Here is a 19,045-nt window from a genome sequence, read left to right on the forward strand (position 1 = left end):
CCCCGTCTCAAAAAGTTACTACTTTGTAGAGTTGGGGATGTAGCTTAAATGCAGAGTGCCCCTACATTCAAATTCACAGAACTACCAAAATATTGCTGGGCTGCATAGTATATGGACACCTGAAAAATCTACCCTCCATATATTTTCAAGAATTATCTACATCACCAGAATAAAAAATTTAATATTCTGATAAGTACAGACAAACCAATTCAAACAGCAAGAAGCGTAACTGCCACAAAGGCAAATACTGGTTTTTTTTTCCAGTACCAGGGATCGAACTCAGGACTTCCTCTTGCAAGGCAGGTGCGGTACACCACTGAGCTAAATCCCTGGCCCAAGGCAAATATAGTTTTTCTTTTACCCAAAACTAGCTGCATCTCAATATAGATGGATCCTCCCTCCCTTATCTATGACCATTTCTTTGGGAAGGAAAAGTCTAAGATTTAAAAAAGAATTTTTTTTTAATGATAGGATAGAGAAGGCAGAAAGGAAACCGGTTTCTGGTACCTAGAATTCGCATGTGCTATTCATTTTGTAATGAAACATCAGTAAAGGACAAATCAGACTTTGTTTATTAAAAAAATACTTTACAGGAAAAAAAACCTCTATGCATTCCATTGTCCTATTTTACAAAGAAATAGCTTAACAATTTAACACACTTAGACAGCTACAAAAAAGCACTGTTAAAAGGATTATTATTCACACAAATTTGGATTTAAGACTATTCATTAAAAACCTTTTTTAAAACACTTGTTAATGTCAATAAACAAACTAAGGCCACACAACGCAAACAGTCCGCCAGGCAAATTATACATTTCATCTATATGCAAAGACCTCTTAGATAAATTAAAGCCACAGGAAAAAAATTCTTAGCTGCCAATCAAAATGGAGTTTAGTCACAGAAAACACTATTACATGAAAATTTACAACATGTGATAGAAGTAGTACATATTTCTTTAGAGAAAATTGAAAAGTGCTATATTTTAAGAGACAGTGGTCTCAACTACATGCACAAGTGGATCCTAAAAAATTTATGAAGAAAATGGAAGGCCATATGTATGGAGAGGTACTTGCTTTCAAAGCAACAAACTTTCAGGATGAGGATGAGTCCTCTTATGCGCTTAGGAAAAACATATGTATTGTGCATTTCCTTTACTTGCATGACCAATAAACACAGCTAAAACCTGTTTTAAAAACAAAACTTAGCAAAAATGTGAACCTCTGGCATGTGCTACTGAAAGGTTCCTGTTTTAAAATCTGTGGTAGTGACGAAACATATTTATTAAAAAGATACAAACAATCTTCCTAAAGGTATAAATACAAATAACTTTTTAATGGCTGATACACATGAAAATATAATGGGTTAATATTAATGATATAGTCACTAAGAGTATATTTTCATAGATTTTGGAGTCCTGTTCCTATATTAGCTTTGAGACAATAATATTTATATAGGAAAAGGCAAATAAGCAAAAGTTTCTCCACTCATAATGACCTTTATGCCTACTAAGACTGATGATGCAAGACATCTTTTTCAAGGTTTTGTAAAAAATTTATCTAATAAGCTCATTTTCCCCCTACTAGAGCTTGTAGTATTAGTCAGTTGATGGTCCAACTGTCTCTGAGGGGACACGGCACTTTCCAAGTCTTTAGCTAAAAATAATGTACCAGTTAAACAAATTTTAAGTACTGAATAAGCAAATTAAAAGTACAGTTAAGCTTAGGATTTTTAAGGAATTTTTTTGAAAGTTTGAAGGAGGGACTATGTAGGTTTTTATTATTATTGCTTTCTGAATTTGAGATATCTCTTGGAATCATAATCTTACTGCTAGCATTATCTTGGTAATTATAGAATGACTTTTGAGGCAGGGGGAAGACTTTTATCCTTTTTAATGGATACCATAAAACCATCCTATTTACTATTAGGAATATTCATTTACTAGGTCCTTTCCATAAGCACATTTAAAAAATTCCCTCTTCTCCACATTTCTCCATAAAGCTTATAGCCCACATTCTGCAAGTAATCTCAAGAGTTGGCACAACAGATAATATACCAAAAAGGAAGATCTGCTTAAATTTGTTACAATTTCACTGCCATCACAACTTTACAAATCAGAAGACGCCAGATTGTTCCATGCCTCACTCCACCAAACCAAATAATTTAATGATTTAGAAAAGTTGCAATCATTTGTATCACTAAACTAGGATACATTTTTGAAAGCAGCAAGAAATTCAAAACTTCTGCTTTTATATTCATCAGTCTTTAAAGCATGCTATCAAAATCTAATACTCACATAGGACATTGAGTTTCCAGATACATTACTAGCTAAATATTTCTCTCCATTCTATTGCAATTCTAACATACAATGAATTTATTAGTACATGATTTTAAACACTTTTTATATTTTTAATGCATTTATATTGGAGGTGAGGGTAGAATGTTTTATAAAAGGAAAATGGGGATTTGCTTTTGATTGTAGGTCTTTGCAGATCCGCTGGTTCCTGAGTGATTATACACAGTGCTGGCTGTCAGGAGACAGTCTCCTTGTTTACTAGTAATGACCAGCTTAGATGACAGATGGCATCTGCTGGATGGCAAGTGGGAGACAGGGAAATCGGATCTTGGAAGACAAGAAAAACAAAATAAAAACTTTTTGCTTTAACAATCTTGCTCTTCATGATTATTTTAAAAAGCAAATGTTGCCTGAGAAGAATTTTACTTTGCACAGCCTGGTAAAGCTCTATGAAATTCTTCTGGACAGAAAAATAAAAATAAGAAATAACCCAAACCCATACACTTTGTGATTAACCCCTTTCCCCACAAAGTAACAAAAGAAATACCCTCAAATGTCCCTTAAAAACTAGCCTTGATAACTAGAATTTACCCAAGAATTTATACACAGGATTTTAAAACACGCCTGCAATAATCACATTACCTTTCATACCATTTTAATTACCTATTTACAAAGATAACTAAAACCAACATCACTTCCAATCCATAAATGGTTTACACTGAAATATTTCCCTATTTGTCTTCATCCTTTGTAACACAGAATACATACATATACATATATATAAGGAATAATATAGATTCTAACTAATCACTGTAGTATTTGCTGATGGTTACTTTTCTATCAATTTACACAGTGACCGCTATACTTTGCTAATATCCATTTAACTACACAACAATATTGCACAAAGTAATATTTATATAAGATTTAACTATTTCAGAATATTTTAGAGAAAATTCATATTTGATATTTCAAAAGATGCAGCTAAGTTTTCATGGTGACAGACACAGTAAAGCAGCATCTTTTTTTTTTTTTTTTTGCCTATGTTAATGTAAATATTTCAAATCTCACCATCCAAAAAAACAAAACTTCAAATTGCACTGTAACCAGGTAGATACAAGAATCCGGTCTTAGGTGTGGGGAGTACTCTTCCTTTAATAAACAAAAGGCCTACTGTATTATTAACTAAGAGAAAGTGTGTACCACATTAACATTCTAAAACAATAGAAAGTTAACATCACACTAGCTGTATGAACTATGCCTATCTGAAAAGAGAAAAAAATTTAAATACTCAGGCACTAAGTTTTAGGCTACCCAAAACTCTAGGATGAAGTCTAGTAGTGCTATATTCTTTATTAGAAAATAGCAACACAGAGTAACAGTAAATAAATTCAGTTATTCACCAGTTAAAAATGCGAGGTGTCTCAAAAATAGATATTTATCATGAATACGTTGATGCCAAGTCACAAGAATAGTTTTTCTTAAGTTTGATGCTCAAAATATGGCAGCTTCATCAGAAAGATTGATATCATTCTCTTAAGTTTGATAATTGTGATCAATTTAGAAAGCAAAAGTATCCACATGAAATGTGAGAATGCTAAGAAGCAGAACAATAGAGTATCATGTCAACATTATCTCTTTTACCCAAAATATCTTCCATAGTTACTATGTATTTTACAAGAGATCAATGAACCATGGATAATGAATGACTGAGGACTATTCAGCTTTAGATTTTTTTAACTGAAATATCCACTGAGCATTAAATAACAGATATCCAAAAAAAAGACAGTTTGGATCAGAAAGTGCTGTGCTTTCTCTTTTGTTAAGAAAACAGAGAGCCACTGAATTTTCCTTAGAAACTACTTGTTCCTTATGGCTGGACTAAATAACTTACTTGCCCATGTACCAAATGCAAGAACTGCCAAGGGATTTAGCTCAGTGGTTTCGCCGCCGCTGGGCAAGCACAAAGACCTGAGTTCGATCCCCGGTATCAAAAAAAAAAAAAGAATAAGGGCCGGGGATTTAGCTCAGTGGTTTCACCGCCTGCTGCACAAGCACGAGGACCCGAGTTTGATCACTGGTACCAAAAAAAAAAAAAAAAAAAAAAACAAATGCAAGAACTCTTTCTTGCAATCTATGCTATTTTTTACTGAGGAAACTGAATATGTGCCACAAAGACACAAATACTAAACCGTAAATCTGACTTCTATCGTAAAAATAGCAAATAGGGCAAGAGACAAGGTAAAATAAAATTAAGCAAAGTGAATGATGTAACAAATAAGAATCTGTTATTCCAGAGAATTCTCATTTTGACTTGAAGAGATTGAATTGTTACCTCACACCTTAAAACAGAAAATAGCAGCAGACCCACTATTACATACTGTACTAACGGGATAAGATATGACTCTTAATTTTGCATAATCTGTGTAAAAAAGATATGCTTGACATTTGTGGAATGTCATTTCTCTTTATAGAATTATAGGCAAGATTTCTCCAATAAAACTTAACTTAAGCCAGTTATAAAACTATATAACTTCACATCAAAATTTTAAAAAGTTAAAAAATGTGTTTGAATATGTACACCTCACACAGGACTGCTTGCATGTTCCTGCAGATTGTGTTGCTGGTCTGAGTCCAGTCTATTCTCCACCTTCAAAACTGGAATAGGCTGAGTCTTCTGATCTTGCTGAAGATGATGAAGTTCTGATGAAGGTGAGAAGGACGACGAAGCAGTTGTCAAAAGCTGCATTTCTGTGCATGTGTCCTCAGATTCAGTTTTTACCCTCACACATTGCGAGTCAACTTCTAATTCTCGCTTTCCAGTTAAATCACAATCCATGTTAGAATTGCTTTCTGTGTTCTGAGTTGCTTCCACAACAGGGTGGTACTGTTTGAGTCTTATGTGCCAGGCTAAGCTGCACACTGCTGACACTGTTTTGAACTGATGAATAACATTTCTAGGGATGAAGTAGATATCATTGTCACATAGCTGAATTCTAGCATAACGAATGCCTTCTCGCCTCATTTGGTTTAGTTTAGCTTCATCCACCCACTGTACACACTAAAGAAAAGACAAAAAGTTGCATAAGACTTTAAAATGTATAATAATTTAGTCAAAATATTATAATTAGCACAACAAAACAGTAGGGATAAAATGTGTTATAACAATCAAAGTCAAACAGTACTAAATGAGATATAACTTTCTAAAGTGTCCTGTTGGGAAACATTCTCCTGCATATTTTCCTCTCTAGTCAAAACAAAGGACAGGGTAAAGTCAGATGGCCTACAGAATCATTTAAATAAGTACCTGGAAGTGCAGCTAAATATCATTATTCTTTGGCACACGTAATGGTTAATATTTTATCTTCTCCTTCAATGTCTCAAACTCGTGCAGTTGAGGGCCCACAGCACAATGAGGTTAACAAGTGAGACTGCTCATGGCCAGAACTGAGCAACCCTGAACCTTCTTTACTATCTGAGGCCCACCTGGCATCCCATAGATTAAAGTAATGTCAAGCATTCTGCTTGAGAAGCTCTGTTTTAGTGATTTCTGACATTCTACATTCACACAGCCTTTAATAAAAATAAAATTACATTCTATAACCATGTATCCAGTTATAGGATAAAATGCAAAATAAAATGGGTACAGACACTTATTTCTAATATCTAATACAAAGGGTAATTAAAAAGCAAGAGTCATTACCTGGGAAACAGGAGGTTCATGAAGGTCTAATTGAAGTCTCTGTACAACATCAGCAAAATCCTCAGCATGAAAACAAATCACATCTTTGGTTATGCGAGGTTGGTCACTCCTAATATTAACAAAATTAAGTTATAGGACCAAGCATTCACTATAAAAAATGATGACAAATTTCAGTTCTCCATTTCCTGGAAATCCTACTACTAACAAACAAGCAGAATACAGATCTTCTAAAGACAAAGTATACACTTGATACTTTAATCAATTTCCAAAAAACAGAAACAAACCAATAAATCTACTTTTAAAGAAAACATAAAAATCAGATTAGCTCTGCAAAATTTCAAAAACAATGGCCAAAAAAAAGTTTTATTCTAAATAACATTTGCAGTTTTCCCAACAGTTTGCACCTCTATGTCCTGAACTTTATTAAAATTGGGCTCCAACTGAATGTAACGTGGTTGGTGCAGCCACTATGGAAAGCAGTTCCTTGAGACATTAAAAGAGAATCACCATATGATCCAATACCACTTCTGGATATATACCTCAAAAAACTGAAAGCAGGGACATGAAGAGATATTTGGAAGCTAGTTAGCTATTGGTTCACAACAGACATAAGGTGGAAGCAAGCAAGTATCCATAAATGGACAAAATGTTATATACACACACACCCGATATATATAGTTGGTACACAGCCTTTTTCAAAAAGGGAGATTCAAATACTTGGTACATCAATGGATTAACCCTGAGTACTTTTAGTAAGAAAAATAAGCTAATTACAAAAAGACAAATACTTTATGATTCTACTTATATGATAGCAAAAACAGTTAAATTCAAATAAACAAAATACAATGATGGTTAGCAGAGTTTAGGCATGAGGGGGGAAAAGGGAATAATTCTTAAATATAGAGCTTTAGTTTTGCAAGACTGAAAAGTTCTGGAGACTTGTTCCACAACAATGTGATTATACTTAACATTAATGAATGTACATTTTTTAAATGTTTAAAATGGTAACTGTTATGGTTTGTATCTAGACGTCCGCCCCCAAAGCTTCATGCGGTCATAGTTGGGGCTTTTCAGAGGTGGCTGGATCTAGAATGTGTGATGCTGGGATTAAGGGTATGATTACTAAATTAGTCCACTGATTAGTTTGGCATAGTTCTGGGTTTGAGCGCTACCTGCCCTACGGGTGGGTAGACTAGATAGAATATAAAGGGACACAAAGAAGCTGCTATTGTACTATTGTCACTTGTAACTGGGAACCTCCTACTATTTGTCTTCTGCTCACCACAAACCATTTCTCTTTTGTGATGCCTCTCTGCCATGCCACCCTGCCTTGGACCCAACCAATTACGGATTGAAACCTCTACAAACTGTAAGCCAAAATTAACCTTTCCTCCTTTAACTTTGGGTGTTGAGCTTTTTGTAGCAGAAATGAAAAAAATTAAGAGAGTAACCTCCACGATTATTTTACTACAATTTAAAAATTGGCCCCCAACCTTTTTTTTTTGGTACCGGGGCTCGAACTCGGATCCTTGCGCTTGCGCAGGAGGCAAAACCACTGAGCTAAATCCCCGGCCCCCCCAATCTTTTAAGTAAAGTCTGTATTTCCCTAGACAACACTAACCAACCTCACAGCTGACATCCACTTACTTACCATTCACCAAACTGTACAGCTTTCAAAACCCCAACAGCAGCCGTACTCTGCCAGTCAAACCCCTGACCTACATGATCAGCATGAGCTCTTGTCCTATCTTCAAAGAGGACTTCACGGGGTTCACTGGTCCGAGGTAGGTACTGGAGATTTTTAATTTCATTCATTGATCTAGAGTTGGTTTAGTTGTAAAACAAAAGGAAAGCAATGAAGTTATGAAAAAAAAATTTTAAATTTAACAGCAACAAGATAAAAAAAAGTCTGCTGAAGTATCAGATTTAAATAAGATGACAGCTGAGAATACAATGGTTAGGCTCATTAGCACTTGACATACCATATCGTAATGAGTAATATGATTTGTTTCCTTTCCCTGTAGATCAAGATAAAGTAGAAGTTACATCCTTGATTACACTCAAATATAGTGTTAAAATATAAAGCATCTGGTTGTCTAGCAACGTAAAGTATAATTCAAAGTTTGAGGCTGTTTGCTTCTTTACCCTCACCTCAGTCACTCTCATTTTGAGCTCTCAAAATATCCTACTAGTCCTATGATTCAAGAAAGAGAACTGAGCATCCATGTACCCTCCTTCTGCATTAAAATGAAAGTAAAAGGCTTACTGGGAGCAGGACTGATTAGAAAGGATGGAGGGAATACAGGTGAAATAGAATTGATCATGAGCTAACTGTTGATACTGAAGGCATGACAGTTTATTATATTCTGCTTTTATAAGTGCCCCCAAATTTCTACATATAACCATCTAACAATGATAGTAAAATAAGAAAAAATAAAAGGAATAAATTAGTAAATAGCAACATCAACAAACTTCATCATGATTGAAAATTACACATCTTAGACTAATAAAACTGAGCAAAAAAAAAGCTATAGGGCCCTAGAATATAGAAAAAGGGATCAGCAGCCAAAAAAGGAAGTAGACCTATTCAATGAACTCTGCAGAAAAAAAGTTAAAGACCCAAACCAAGACATACTGTGAAATTTCAGACTGCTTATGGCAGAGGATGCTATAATCTTTCAAAAAAGGAGGAAAAATGATTACATACAAAAGAACAAAAATTACACTGGATTAAAAATTCTCAGAAGTAATATTAGATGACAGAAGTCATTAAAATAATGCTAAAGGAAAATAAAGCCTCTGGATTCCAACTAAGGTATAATGACACACCTAATGTCAAAGAAAGAAACTTTCAGACATAAAAAGACTCAAAATACCTTCCTTTTCTAGAATATTACTTGGGAATATGCTCAAGCAAAGGAAGGAAATAAATCTAAAGGATAACCATAATGACAGGTTAATGATAGAAAGTATTAAATGAGAAAATCTAGGTTGATAACTGTGAAATATACTTTCCTCACTGAAGTAGGAGAACACAAAGCTCCAAAAGATTTTCATGTAAAGGACTGATGTGCTTAAATGGAAGCTAAAAAAGTTGATCTCACAGTATAGAGCAGAACAGTGGTCACTAGTCACTGGGAAGGTTAGTAGGGAAAAGGTGTAGTAAGAAAGAAGCATGTGTGGGAGGGGCAGGGGAAAGGAAAGAAGGGAATGGAATTAATGTGAGAAAATGAAAACAAAGTCTTTGTAAATAGGGAGAGATGGAGGGGTTGAAGGGAGGGCAGGGGAAGGGGGAAAAAATAAGAACCAAGAGAGATTATGTAAAGGTGCAAATTTCCAATGATGAATGTCATTATATTGTATACCTAAAATGTACCAATACAATTTTTAAAAAAAAAAGAAAGAAAGAAGCATGTGATTCCCAGCATGGTAAGACTCTGGGTACAGACTTTCTGATGTCTTCTGAAGAAAGATCAATCAACTTCTTGTTCATGGACTACTCTTCATGAGATCGCATTATGGCTTTCTTAAAATAGATAGGAGCCATGTCACCCACTTCTTTTGGAGAGGAATATATTCATTAACCATGTGATACTGTTTCTTCATGCTCATATTAGTTTCTAAAAAGATGCAGTCTAACCCTTTATCTTCACATATCTTTACTAATGATATCCTAAACATCTGAATTTCTTCTCAGATGTCTTCATCCAGTTAGGTAGCGGCTTGATGATGCTGCAAAGGAACTATCAAGCAATGCCCCTCAGAAAGACACTGGAAGTTGGGTAGACATAAATAAACCTTAACACCCATTGCAACAATAAGGTGCTTGGGAAATTGAGACTTGTCAAAACAATACATTTTTCCACTTGTGCAGCAAGATGCTGGTGCTCAGCAATAGCCTGTTTCCTCTGGTTCTGTTCCTCTTCACCAAGATGTTTTCTCTCACCTGTTTTGGGTACAAACATGTCATCCAGAGTATAAGAGTCTCCATGTATTTTTCCCATAAACTTAGATGCCACTTGGGCCAGGGGTTTAGCTCAGTGGTTCTGCCACCTGCCTCGCAAGCACAAGGTCCTGAGTTCGATCCCCAGTACCAAAAAAAAACCTTAAGATGTCATTCTCATAAAAAGTTTATTTTGATTTTCTGATGTTCTCATCTTTTCATTTTTTACTAAATCATTTAGGCTTAGATGATCATCATCATGAAAGCATCTGATTCTTTGTTTTTCCTCATGGGTAGAAACCCTGTGTTTATTCCAGAGGTCCTAGCGTGTTCACAGGCCACTCTTCAGACTCATCTGTTCTGACAAGGACCCCTTCTTGATGGTCTGCATTCTCCCCTATTCCTGTTGTTTTTGATATTTGTGCTACAGATTCTTTTAATTTATCAGCCTTTTCAAATTGGCTTTAAGTTCAGCCAGTTCAATATTCTCCATCATTTTTCCCTTAATCATCTTGGCTCCCAACTTGTTCATCAACACTCAGGACATGCATGGATTCATCCTCTGGACTCAAATCTTTCACCTACAATGTCCTCAAATTTTCTATTTTGTTTTTCACCTTGTTCCTTCATTATTTGGTAAGATTTCCTTAGCTAGCTTAATCCACCATCTTATACTCCTGAGGAGATAAACTATCAGCTGATTCTTTTTTTCATATTTGTTTCTTGATTTTTTTTCTTCTCTTTCTTTACTTTTTTTGAATGCTTGTCTTTTTTCTTCGGAGAACATTCCTTCAAGAACTGTTCAATTCCCTCATTCATATCAGGTAGCATCCATGTATCTTCACCTCAAAGTCACTTAAGTTCTTTCCACTTTTCATCTTTTCAAAATTGGCTTTCCGCCTGATGCAACACTTCTGCCCTGGCAATTTGGGTCTGTTCCATATATTCTTCAATACTCTTTGCCAAGGTAATCTATTTTAAGCAATGACACTAGAAGATATTTAGGATACAGTCAAGAAAAGTGTGTAACTCCCTCAACAAAGGGTAATCAGAAACTGTAGGCAAAACAGAACAATACTTCTAAACGATAATGTAAATACAAAACTAAAATGTAGAATGATACTGAATACCACACTTGGATCTCAGACAAAAGGCCGAGAAGCGATGATGATTCTGAATACCTAGGTGAAAGATCATTCTTTATATTCTTCCTATAAGTGACACTATAACCTTAAAATATGAGTTTTTAGCCTACTACTTGGGTCTGCAGTAAATATACTTAACTCTAATATTATGCATGCTATTTACTGGCTTTCCAGTTTTAGAATCTACCTATGACAAAACATTTAAGACCTAACTGTGGGCCAGGAGTGGTGGCACACACCTGTAATACCAGCACTTGGGAGGCTGAGCCAGGAGGACCACCTCAAGTTCAAGGCCAGCCTTAGGCTACATAGTAACTACACAGTGAGACTTTGCTTCAAAAAAACCAAAAAAAAAGAACAAATAAACAAAAAGAATTGTGGTATTAAAACAAAATATGAATTAACCTCAACAGTGTTTAAGTGCAGTTAGGAGGAAGAGGGTACTAAGGACCATCTAACTATTCAGAATATAGTAAGAGGATAGAATACTCACCTAGCATACCAAGAAATCAACACCGTGACAAAGCATTTCAAGCAATAAAAAAGCATTATAAACAAATGGGTTTTGCTGTAGAAAAAATGTTTGTTTCTGGGAGGGAAAGATAGGCAGGATTTTTCCTTATCAGCCCTACTGTACTATTTAATTTTTTTAACCTACATGTCTGTTTTTTTAAGAATTCATAAATCCAAAGATCATCTTCAACAGCAGGGCCCTTGATAACTGGACAGATTCTCACATCAATTCCACCATCTTCAGTAACAAGAACTTTTAACACAAAAAGATAACATCTGTATTTATGTTAATCTGTATTTATGATAATTCATTACTCTAATTCAAAGTGCTTTTGGAAGCGCAAGGTCCAAGGTCCCAAGTTCAATCCCCCGGTACCAAACAAACAAACAAAGTGCTTTTGAATGCCTCACTTAAGAATACTTAATCCCAACAGAAGTAAAATTTGATGGCATTTCAGATTAATGTTTGTCCAAATACTGTTTGGACTAAAAAACTAGAAACAATTTACACAGAAGAATTAGTTAAATCTTAATACAACCATACAGTGAAACTACTTAGTCATTTAGAAGCTCCCTTAATACATTACCCTAAGGGGGAAAAAAACTCTCAACTTTTAATGTACACATAATGTAAAGAATAAGTTCGTTTTTTAAGAAAGAATTAATAATGAGTATAAATGGACTAAAATTTGGTTAATGCATAAATAGATGGGATTATGGCTGGTTTTTTGGCTATTTAATCTTTTCTATTATCTTTTTCTAAGTTTATAATACTCAACAAAAAATGGTCATTTCTTTTTCAGAAATATACAATAAAAATGCACATAGTACTTAAGAATTTAGCAGAATTTCAAACTGCATTATCATCATGTACAAAACTGCTGTGGTCTAGGAATGTGTAGAAGTTTTAATTAACTGTAGGTTTTACTACACTACTACTTGCATTCATACATATATAGTTTTCAATAAGTATTTTCATGTATCATCTTAAGTACCTAATGTTATTCTATACTTAGGTGAAGCCATTCTCCTGTAAGTTTTAAGTTAAGGTTTAGACTAGTTAATTAAAATGCACTTTCGGGTACTTGTTTTGACTTGCTATTTCTGTAGCTTAAATTTATAAGTCAGGGCTGGGGATTTAGCTCAGTGGCACCACACCTGCCTCTCAAGTGCAAGGTCCTGAGTTCCCCAGTAGCAGAAAAAAATTATATAAGTCACTTTCAATCTCATTAAATAAAAATTTTGAAAATACTAGTGAGTTTATCTGCATTTCATATGCATGAGACAAAAAAATGAGGTATGATTGAAAAATAGTGTTTTTAAAAAATTTATTACACTAAAAGACATATGGCCATGAATCCCCCTCAATCCCTCTCACTTTAAACACTTTTATCCCATCCTTCTTGCCATTTTCTGAAGCAGTTTTAGAAGTCCTTTTTCTTGTGGTTAGTTGCACTGTCTTGGCTTTCCTGATGTCCTGAATTGATTCAAAATATTTGCCTTTAATGGTCATTTTGCCTTTGGGAAAAAGCCAGAAGCTAAATGGTACCAGATCCAGTGAATAAGGTGGATGAGGACACATTGTAATGTTTTCATGGGGCTTTCTGTTAGATGGCACTTACAAACAGCTTTTTACATATTTTTTATCACACTTTAAAAAGACACTCAGAAAGAGGACTTCCAGAAATGTTTCAGAAACTAGCAAGAATGACGGAGTAAGTACATATGAAGCAAGGGGAGTATTTTGAGGGAGAATAATAGCAAAGTATCTTTTACCGTGATAAATTTTTAAAATTTAAACACTCATCATATTTTTAAATCAACCCTTGTATATCACAATACGAACTGCCAAAGCTCTGAACCACAGCACATTATGAGTTGCATTCAGCCAGTCCTGGTTACCTATTGTGTTATGAAGATAAAGATGAATAAAACAGTCCTCATACTCAAGGAGATTAAAATTCAGTAACAAATAAAAACATATAAACAGATCACAGAGAAGAAACCAATTGTCTAAGGCAGTGGTGGTGAACCTATGGCATATGTGTTTTTTTTAAGATGAAACACGTTAATGTAGGCGTTGTTTTTGCTAAACGAAAACCTCAGTATTCAGATTCAATTGCAGAATTGGTACTTTGCAATAAATAAGTGGGTTCGGGTCGCAGTTTGGGCACTCCTCTCTAAAAGGTTCATCATCAGTGGTCTAACAGAACAAAGAAAAGCTTCAAAAAGAAAGTGATGTACATGATAAGTTCTGAAAATTTACTAGGAGTTTGCTAGGGGAAGATGGGTGAGGAGAATTCAATTTTTAGTAAAAAGCAGAGCACAAAAATAAAAATAATAATAAAAGATTATGCTTTGGGAAAATGTGTATGGCTAGAAAGGACTAGAAGCAGACACAGAAGTACTATTGGGGCTCGGTTATGAAAGATTTTTATAGACCACACCAGAGAATTTGAATTTTTTTTTTTTTTTTGGTACCGGGGATCAAACTCAGAACCTTGTGCTTGGCAAGGCAGGCGGCAGAACCACTGAGCTAAATCCCCGCCAAGAATCTGAACTTTTATCCTGCAAGCAGTTGGGACTCAGGCTTTAAGAAAAGAAATAAAGGTTAAATTTGGTTTTCAGGACAATGTCTCACCCTGATGACTCTACAGTAAGTGATCTTGACTGAGGAACTGACAACTAGAAGATTTACATAAGGAAAGCCTTCAAATAATCTAGACAAGTGTTTTTCAAACTGTGCCCATGCTGCAATCATTTTTATAAGCAACCAACTAAAAAAAGTGGTTTTGTGTATTTTAGGAAAAAAAAAATGCTTACCTTCGTCTTTTGAAGGGTGACTTTGGCATATCTGCTGTAGGGATCATCTGTTCTCCTGGCCTTACCCACATTATAGGCCCATCATCACTCTGGGACCTACACTGCAGTTGGAGGCTGGAAAGTGTGCCCCAGGGCAGAGTCATCTAGAAGTTAGATCGTATTTTTTAAAATGTTTATTTATAAATTAAACCCTCCCCCCATCCCAATAAAAGTTCTAAAAAAATTTTTTACATGTGAATGTAAAGAAAAAAATGCCATATTGGATTGTAATTTATAGTAAATATATTAATGTAGTAATTTGTATCAATATTTTTCTTAACATTTCTTTTCAAAACATTGCATAGAATTTTAACAGGGAAAGTTAGCTAACATTTTAGTATGAAATGTTCGTCTAAATAATGATCAGAAATTGAAAAATCTAAATCAACACTCACTTTCAGAAATGGTGATTCTTCTAACATATCAAGGAACTCTGGGAAATAATCACCAACTTCTTCATCTACTGCTCCAACAAGACTTATCTGCCGCATTGGACCTGCTCGGTAGGTACCACAACAGTATGTCCTGTTGACCTAAGATAAAATGAAAGAGGCAGGAAAAAGGGACTAAAGTGTACTATAATTAAAGAATGCAAATAGGGTATTGTTTTCAATATTACTATTTCTTCTACATACTAAGAACTCAATCATCAGTACCTTGGATAAAATTAACACTTACAGAGAGGCACCCCAAGACATTGACACATCTATTAGTATATGTGCCACAAATAGAAATTTCAATGTGCAAGTTAGCCTAGAGTTCCAAAATACTGAAGATATTAAGATAAACTTCCCTAAGAATGATGATTGTCAAACTCTGAAAATACTTTTTAATGTGATCTTTATCTGGGGGAAAAAAGCAGACTAAATAAACAGTGGCTGGGTAGGAAGGGAAAAAAAAGACCACAGTCCAATAAATCTTCCATACTCATTGTATACTCCCAGCTTGAAAGTATTTACTTCAGGCCAGATAGCAACCTGATTTTTTATCAAATTCAATCTCTCATTACTTCCATATAAGAGCCTTCACTTGAAGCCAGCTGATCTTTTCCTCTGTTCAACTTACACCAAGCATATTTGTATCTCCAAAGACATTTTTCACTCAAATCTGTGCAACATGGAATGTCCTCTTTTCTGTTAACCCAAATCTTAACCATTTTTCAAAGATCAGGTCAAGACTTTTTTCCCAGCAGTATTCCTGGTCACCTTCCATTATCTTTCCCTTTTCTGAAGTATAATGTTACCTGCAAATACACATACATTCTGTTTTTACAGGTTGAGAACTTCTTGGGACCAGAAATATTTCCAATTTTTATTTTTTTCAAATTTAGAAAACTCTGCATAGACTTTACTAGTTAGGTATCTCTAATACAAAAATTCAAAATCAAAAAACTTTTGAGTATTACAGATGCTCAACTTGTACCAACTTTCTACTGAATTTATGATACCCTATATATCTGTAGGCCAGAGCAGCCTATCTAGCATTCAAATGAGATCTACTAAATGATTCCATATAATCCAGTATTATTCCTCTAATCATTTCATATATGTTATTTCATCCAACTTCCAATTTAGAATAATTTTTCCAGGCTGGGGATTTAGCTCAGTGGCACCGCGCCTGCCTCACAAGTGCAAGGTCCTGAGATCAATCCCTGGTACCAAAAAAAAAAAAAAAAAAAAAAAAGAAGTCTTCTAGAATGAATTTTTCCAAAGGGCAGAGATGGACTACTATGGATGAGATTTAAAACGCTAGATTCTAACCAGGATTTCAACCTCAGATCAGGTACCTAGCATTTTCTACTTCAGTTAAGATTCGAATTAAATTGGAAAGTCTAACGTATGGCTGTACTTTCACAAGGTAAGTCTCTACTGAATATTCAAAAGCAATTTTAAGAATCAATTCTTATTGTTCTAAATGCCACCTATTTTGCCTTAATAGAAAGCAGTTTATATAAATGATCATTCAGTAGTGTTTTTTTCACATAACTCTTCACTATTAGTTCTTCAGCAGCATTTTTAGAATCAACTATTTTAAAATTTAACACCACCTGTGCAAGTACACAGAAAAGAGGGTCTTAGATCTAGTTGTCATATAGTGGAGATTTCTTAACTTCTTATAAATTCTTCCCCTAAGATTCACTTTACATGGCTTTAAGCAGCAATGACTCAGGAAAGGTAGGTGCTCTACCACTGATCTACATCCCCAGCACTTCTCTTGTATATATTTGTTGTACTGCCTTCAGTAGGTCTGTGTGATTATCACCCTATAAAAAGCCAGGGTATGCAGCATGGGAAAGAGGAACATCATGGCGTATAGGAATAAGGGATAGGAAAAAAAAAGAAATCTTTTCTAATCATCATTTTAACTTAAGCCAAGTACCCTAAAATGACTAAAGCAAATTTAACCTTTAATACCAGTTCTATGCATTATATGCTTTCAGGGGTAATAAGAAAGATCAATTTCCCCTAAACATCTCCCCAAGTATTTCCCGTTATCAGAAATTCCTTCAATCCATGCAGGGCAGTGGCATTCCATGAAAAGAATACCTTCAAGATCTATTATAATTTAAAGCTCCAAAATTTGACTTATCCTTATAAAGTGTATAACCATATGGTGCTTTTCAATGTATTTATCCTGCAAGCTTTTAAATTATTAGACTTTTAATGAGTTATTATTTGAAGAAATTCACACTGCTTTAAATTAATATTTTTGTCACACTATTCCAAATCTACCTAATTCAAATACTACCAAAGTCAACACCACTGAACTTAAAAGAACTTTAACAGTGCAGCTACCTAGGACAATTAATATGTGACATAAATATAATAAAGCATCTTTTCCTATCTGGAAAGAAAAAGAAATTAAACCTAAAAGAAGGAGGGAAAGAAGAAAAGAGAGGGTGAAAATGGCTACAAAAGATAGGAAACTTTTTTGACCTCATAATTTTTGTCAAGGTCAACAAGTTTTATTCTCATCTATACACAATGCAAGTGTCTCATAAGTATCTTCAGGTTCACACTTTTGTATGAATAACAGTGTGGTATTCAGAGTGACAAAAATTAATGTTTTATTTTTTCTTAGTGCCAGAAGAGCCATCAAGTAAATAAATGTACCTACAACAAAACACTAGGATTATAAAACATTCAATGTATAATATCTAGAGAGAGGCCTTACTAGAAAACAACCTTCCTGTTTTCAGTCCTTTGTGTTAAATTAGACCTCTGAGAGTTGACTTTACCAGCGTTTATTCCTAGCCTAGACCTCCAAGTTTATTCCTCTAATAGACACATTCACACTCTCTAGTCCTTATACCACCCCTGCCTGGAAACCCCAAGCCATTCTAACCATCAATCCTACCTCTCTGGACTTTTCCATTTGATGAGCCAAGAAATCCCTTTCATCACTTAAACCCATTTTTAAATTCAATATCCTATAACTTGTCATCAAAAATACTCTGATATTCTGAATCACTTCCACATCAGAATCCTACTCTAATATCTGTCTCTACTTTCTGTCTCTACCACCTCATCTTTTACTCACTTTCACGTGATCACAATGAGGTTCCTATCCAGACCAGTCCCCTGAAACAAATCACTAATGACCTCCTCCCAGCCAAATCCAAGGGATATTTCTCAGTCATCCATTTTCTTGACTTCCCTTCCTGATGTCTTTCTCTCCAAAATGTGATTATTAGGGTTGGCCTATTTTCTCATTCAATCTGTGGGTGGTTTCAATTAAAATACAGATTTGACTACCACCTGTACCCTGCTATATTCCATATCCATTTCCCTAAATTAAAAATGTTCCTCAGAGTCAGACCTTTATATACAACTGCCTCTTATATACAACCCACAGACAGCCTCAAATGCAGTACCTATAAAACTGAACTCATTTTCGTATAAAATTCCCTTCCACCCAGAAACCATATTCTCCCCCTTCTGTATCTGCTTCACCAGCTAATGACAATCATTTTCTCAGTTCCCAAATTAGGAATTTACAAGTTCTTCTTCCTAATCTTTTAAGTATCAAAATCTATCTTCTAAATCTGCCATACCAATCCCTTAATTCAGGAATAGTCATTTCTCACCTAATTTCAAAACCCTCTTAACTAATATCCTTGCTTCAGGATTCTCATACTTGACTCTTCTGGAAGACATTTTGCCTTTCGACCCTCTTCTTTTAAAATTCTCTGGTAGCTACATATTACCTACAATATCAGGCTGAAAATCCTCTTGGTGGCTGACAAAGTCCCTCTTGATCTATTATTCTAAAAGAAATGCCACATTTGCCATATTCTAAATATGTATTTCCACATCCTAAGTAATCTATGCTGCCTCTACAACTTTTCATGTATATTATGTACCTTTTTTTAATAACCTCCACTTATAGTTAAACATGGATTACAGACCAAAGAAAAAATAAAAACATGGTTTCAAACACAAAAAAATTAAGTACAGTACATTAAATGTATAGGTTTTAGACAAGTTCAATTTGGGGTTATCACTTGATCTAAAAAAGGAAGAACCAGAGCATAAACTTGGATTATGTACAAAGTATCATTTTTAAAGTGACTAAGATGTGAGGAAAA

General features: G+C 34.7%; 1 protein-coding gene and 1 pseudogene across 2 annotated transcripts in view; both read right to left on the reverse strand.

Moving 5' to 3' along the window:
* The window catches only part of Rsbn1 (round spermatid basic protein 1), a 54,137-nt gene that overhangs the window by 628 nt on the left and 34,464 nt on the right, over positions 1 to 19,045 (reverse strand). The window contains exons 3-8 of one of the 2 annotated variants that reach the window (XM_087212708.1): positions 14,853 to 14,990; positions 14,419 to 14,561; positions 7,646 to 7,813; positions 5,995 to 6,103; positions 4,873 to 5,352; positions 550 to 2,621 (exon numbers count right to left, since the gene is read on the reverse strand). In XM_087212708.1, coding sequence (XP_087068834.1) covers positions 4,876 to 5,352; positions 5,995 to 6,103; positions 7,646 to 7,813; positions 14,419 to 14,561; positions 14,853 to 14,990 — 1,035 coding nt within the window. In that variant the 3' untranslated portion in view covers positions 550 to 2,621; positions 4,873 to 4,875. Of the gene's footprint in view, positions 1 to 549; positions 2,622 to 4,872; positions 5,353 to 5,994; positions 6,104 to 7,645; positions 7,814 to 14,418; positions 14,562 to 14,852; positions 14,991 to 19,045 lie in introns of those variants that run through there. The other variant, XM_087212709.1, reaches the window with a different exon arrangement.
* Positions 7,821 to 14,411, reverse strand: LOC147827737 (CWF19-like protein 2 pseudogene; annotated as a pseudogene).

This window comes from Heterocephalus glaber, unplaced genomic scaffold (assembly GCF_053883595.1).
Source record: "Heterocephalus glaber isolate CG9 unplaced genomic scaffold, H.glaber_assembly_v1.0 deba00001442, whole genome shotgun sequence".
Classification (NCBI taxonomy): Eukaryota; Metazoa; Chordata; class Mammalia; order Rodentia; family Bathyergidae; genus Heterocephalus; species Heterocephalus glaber.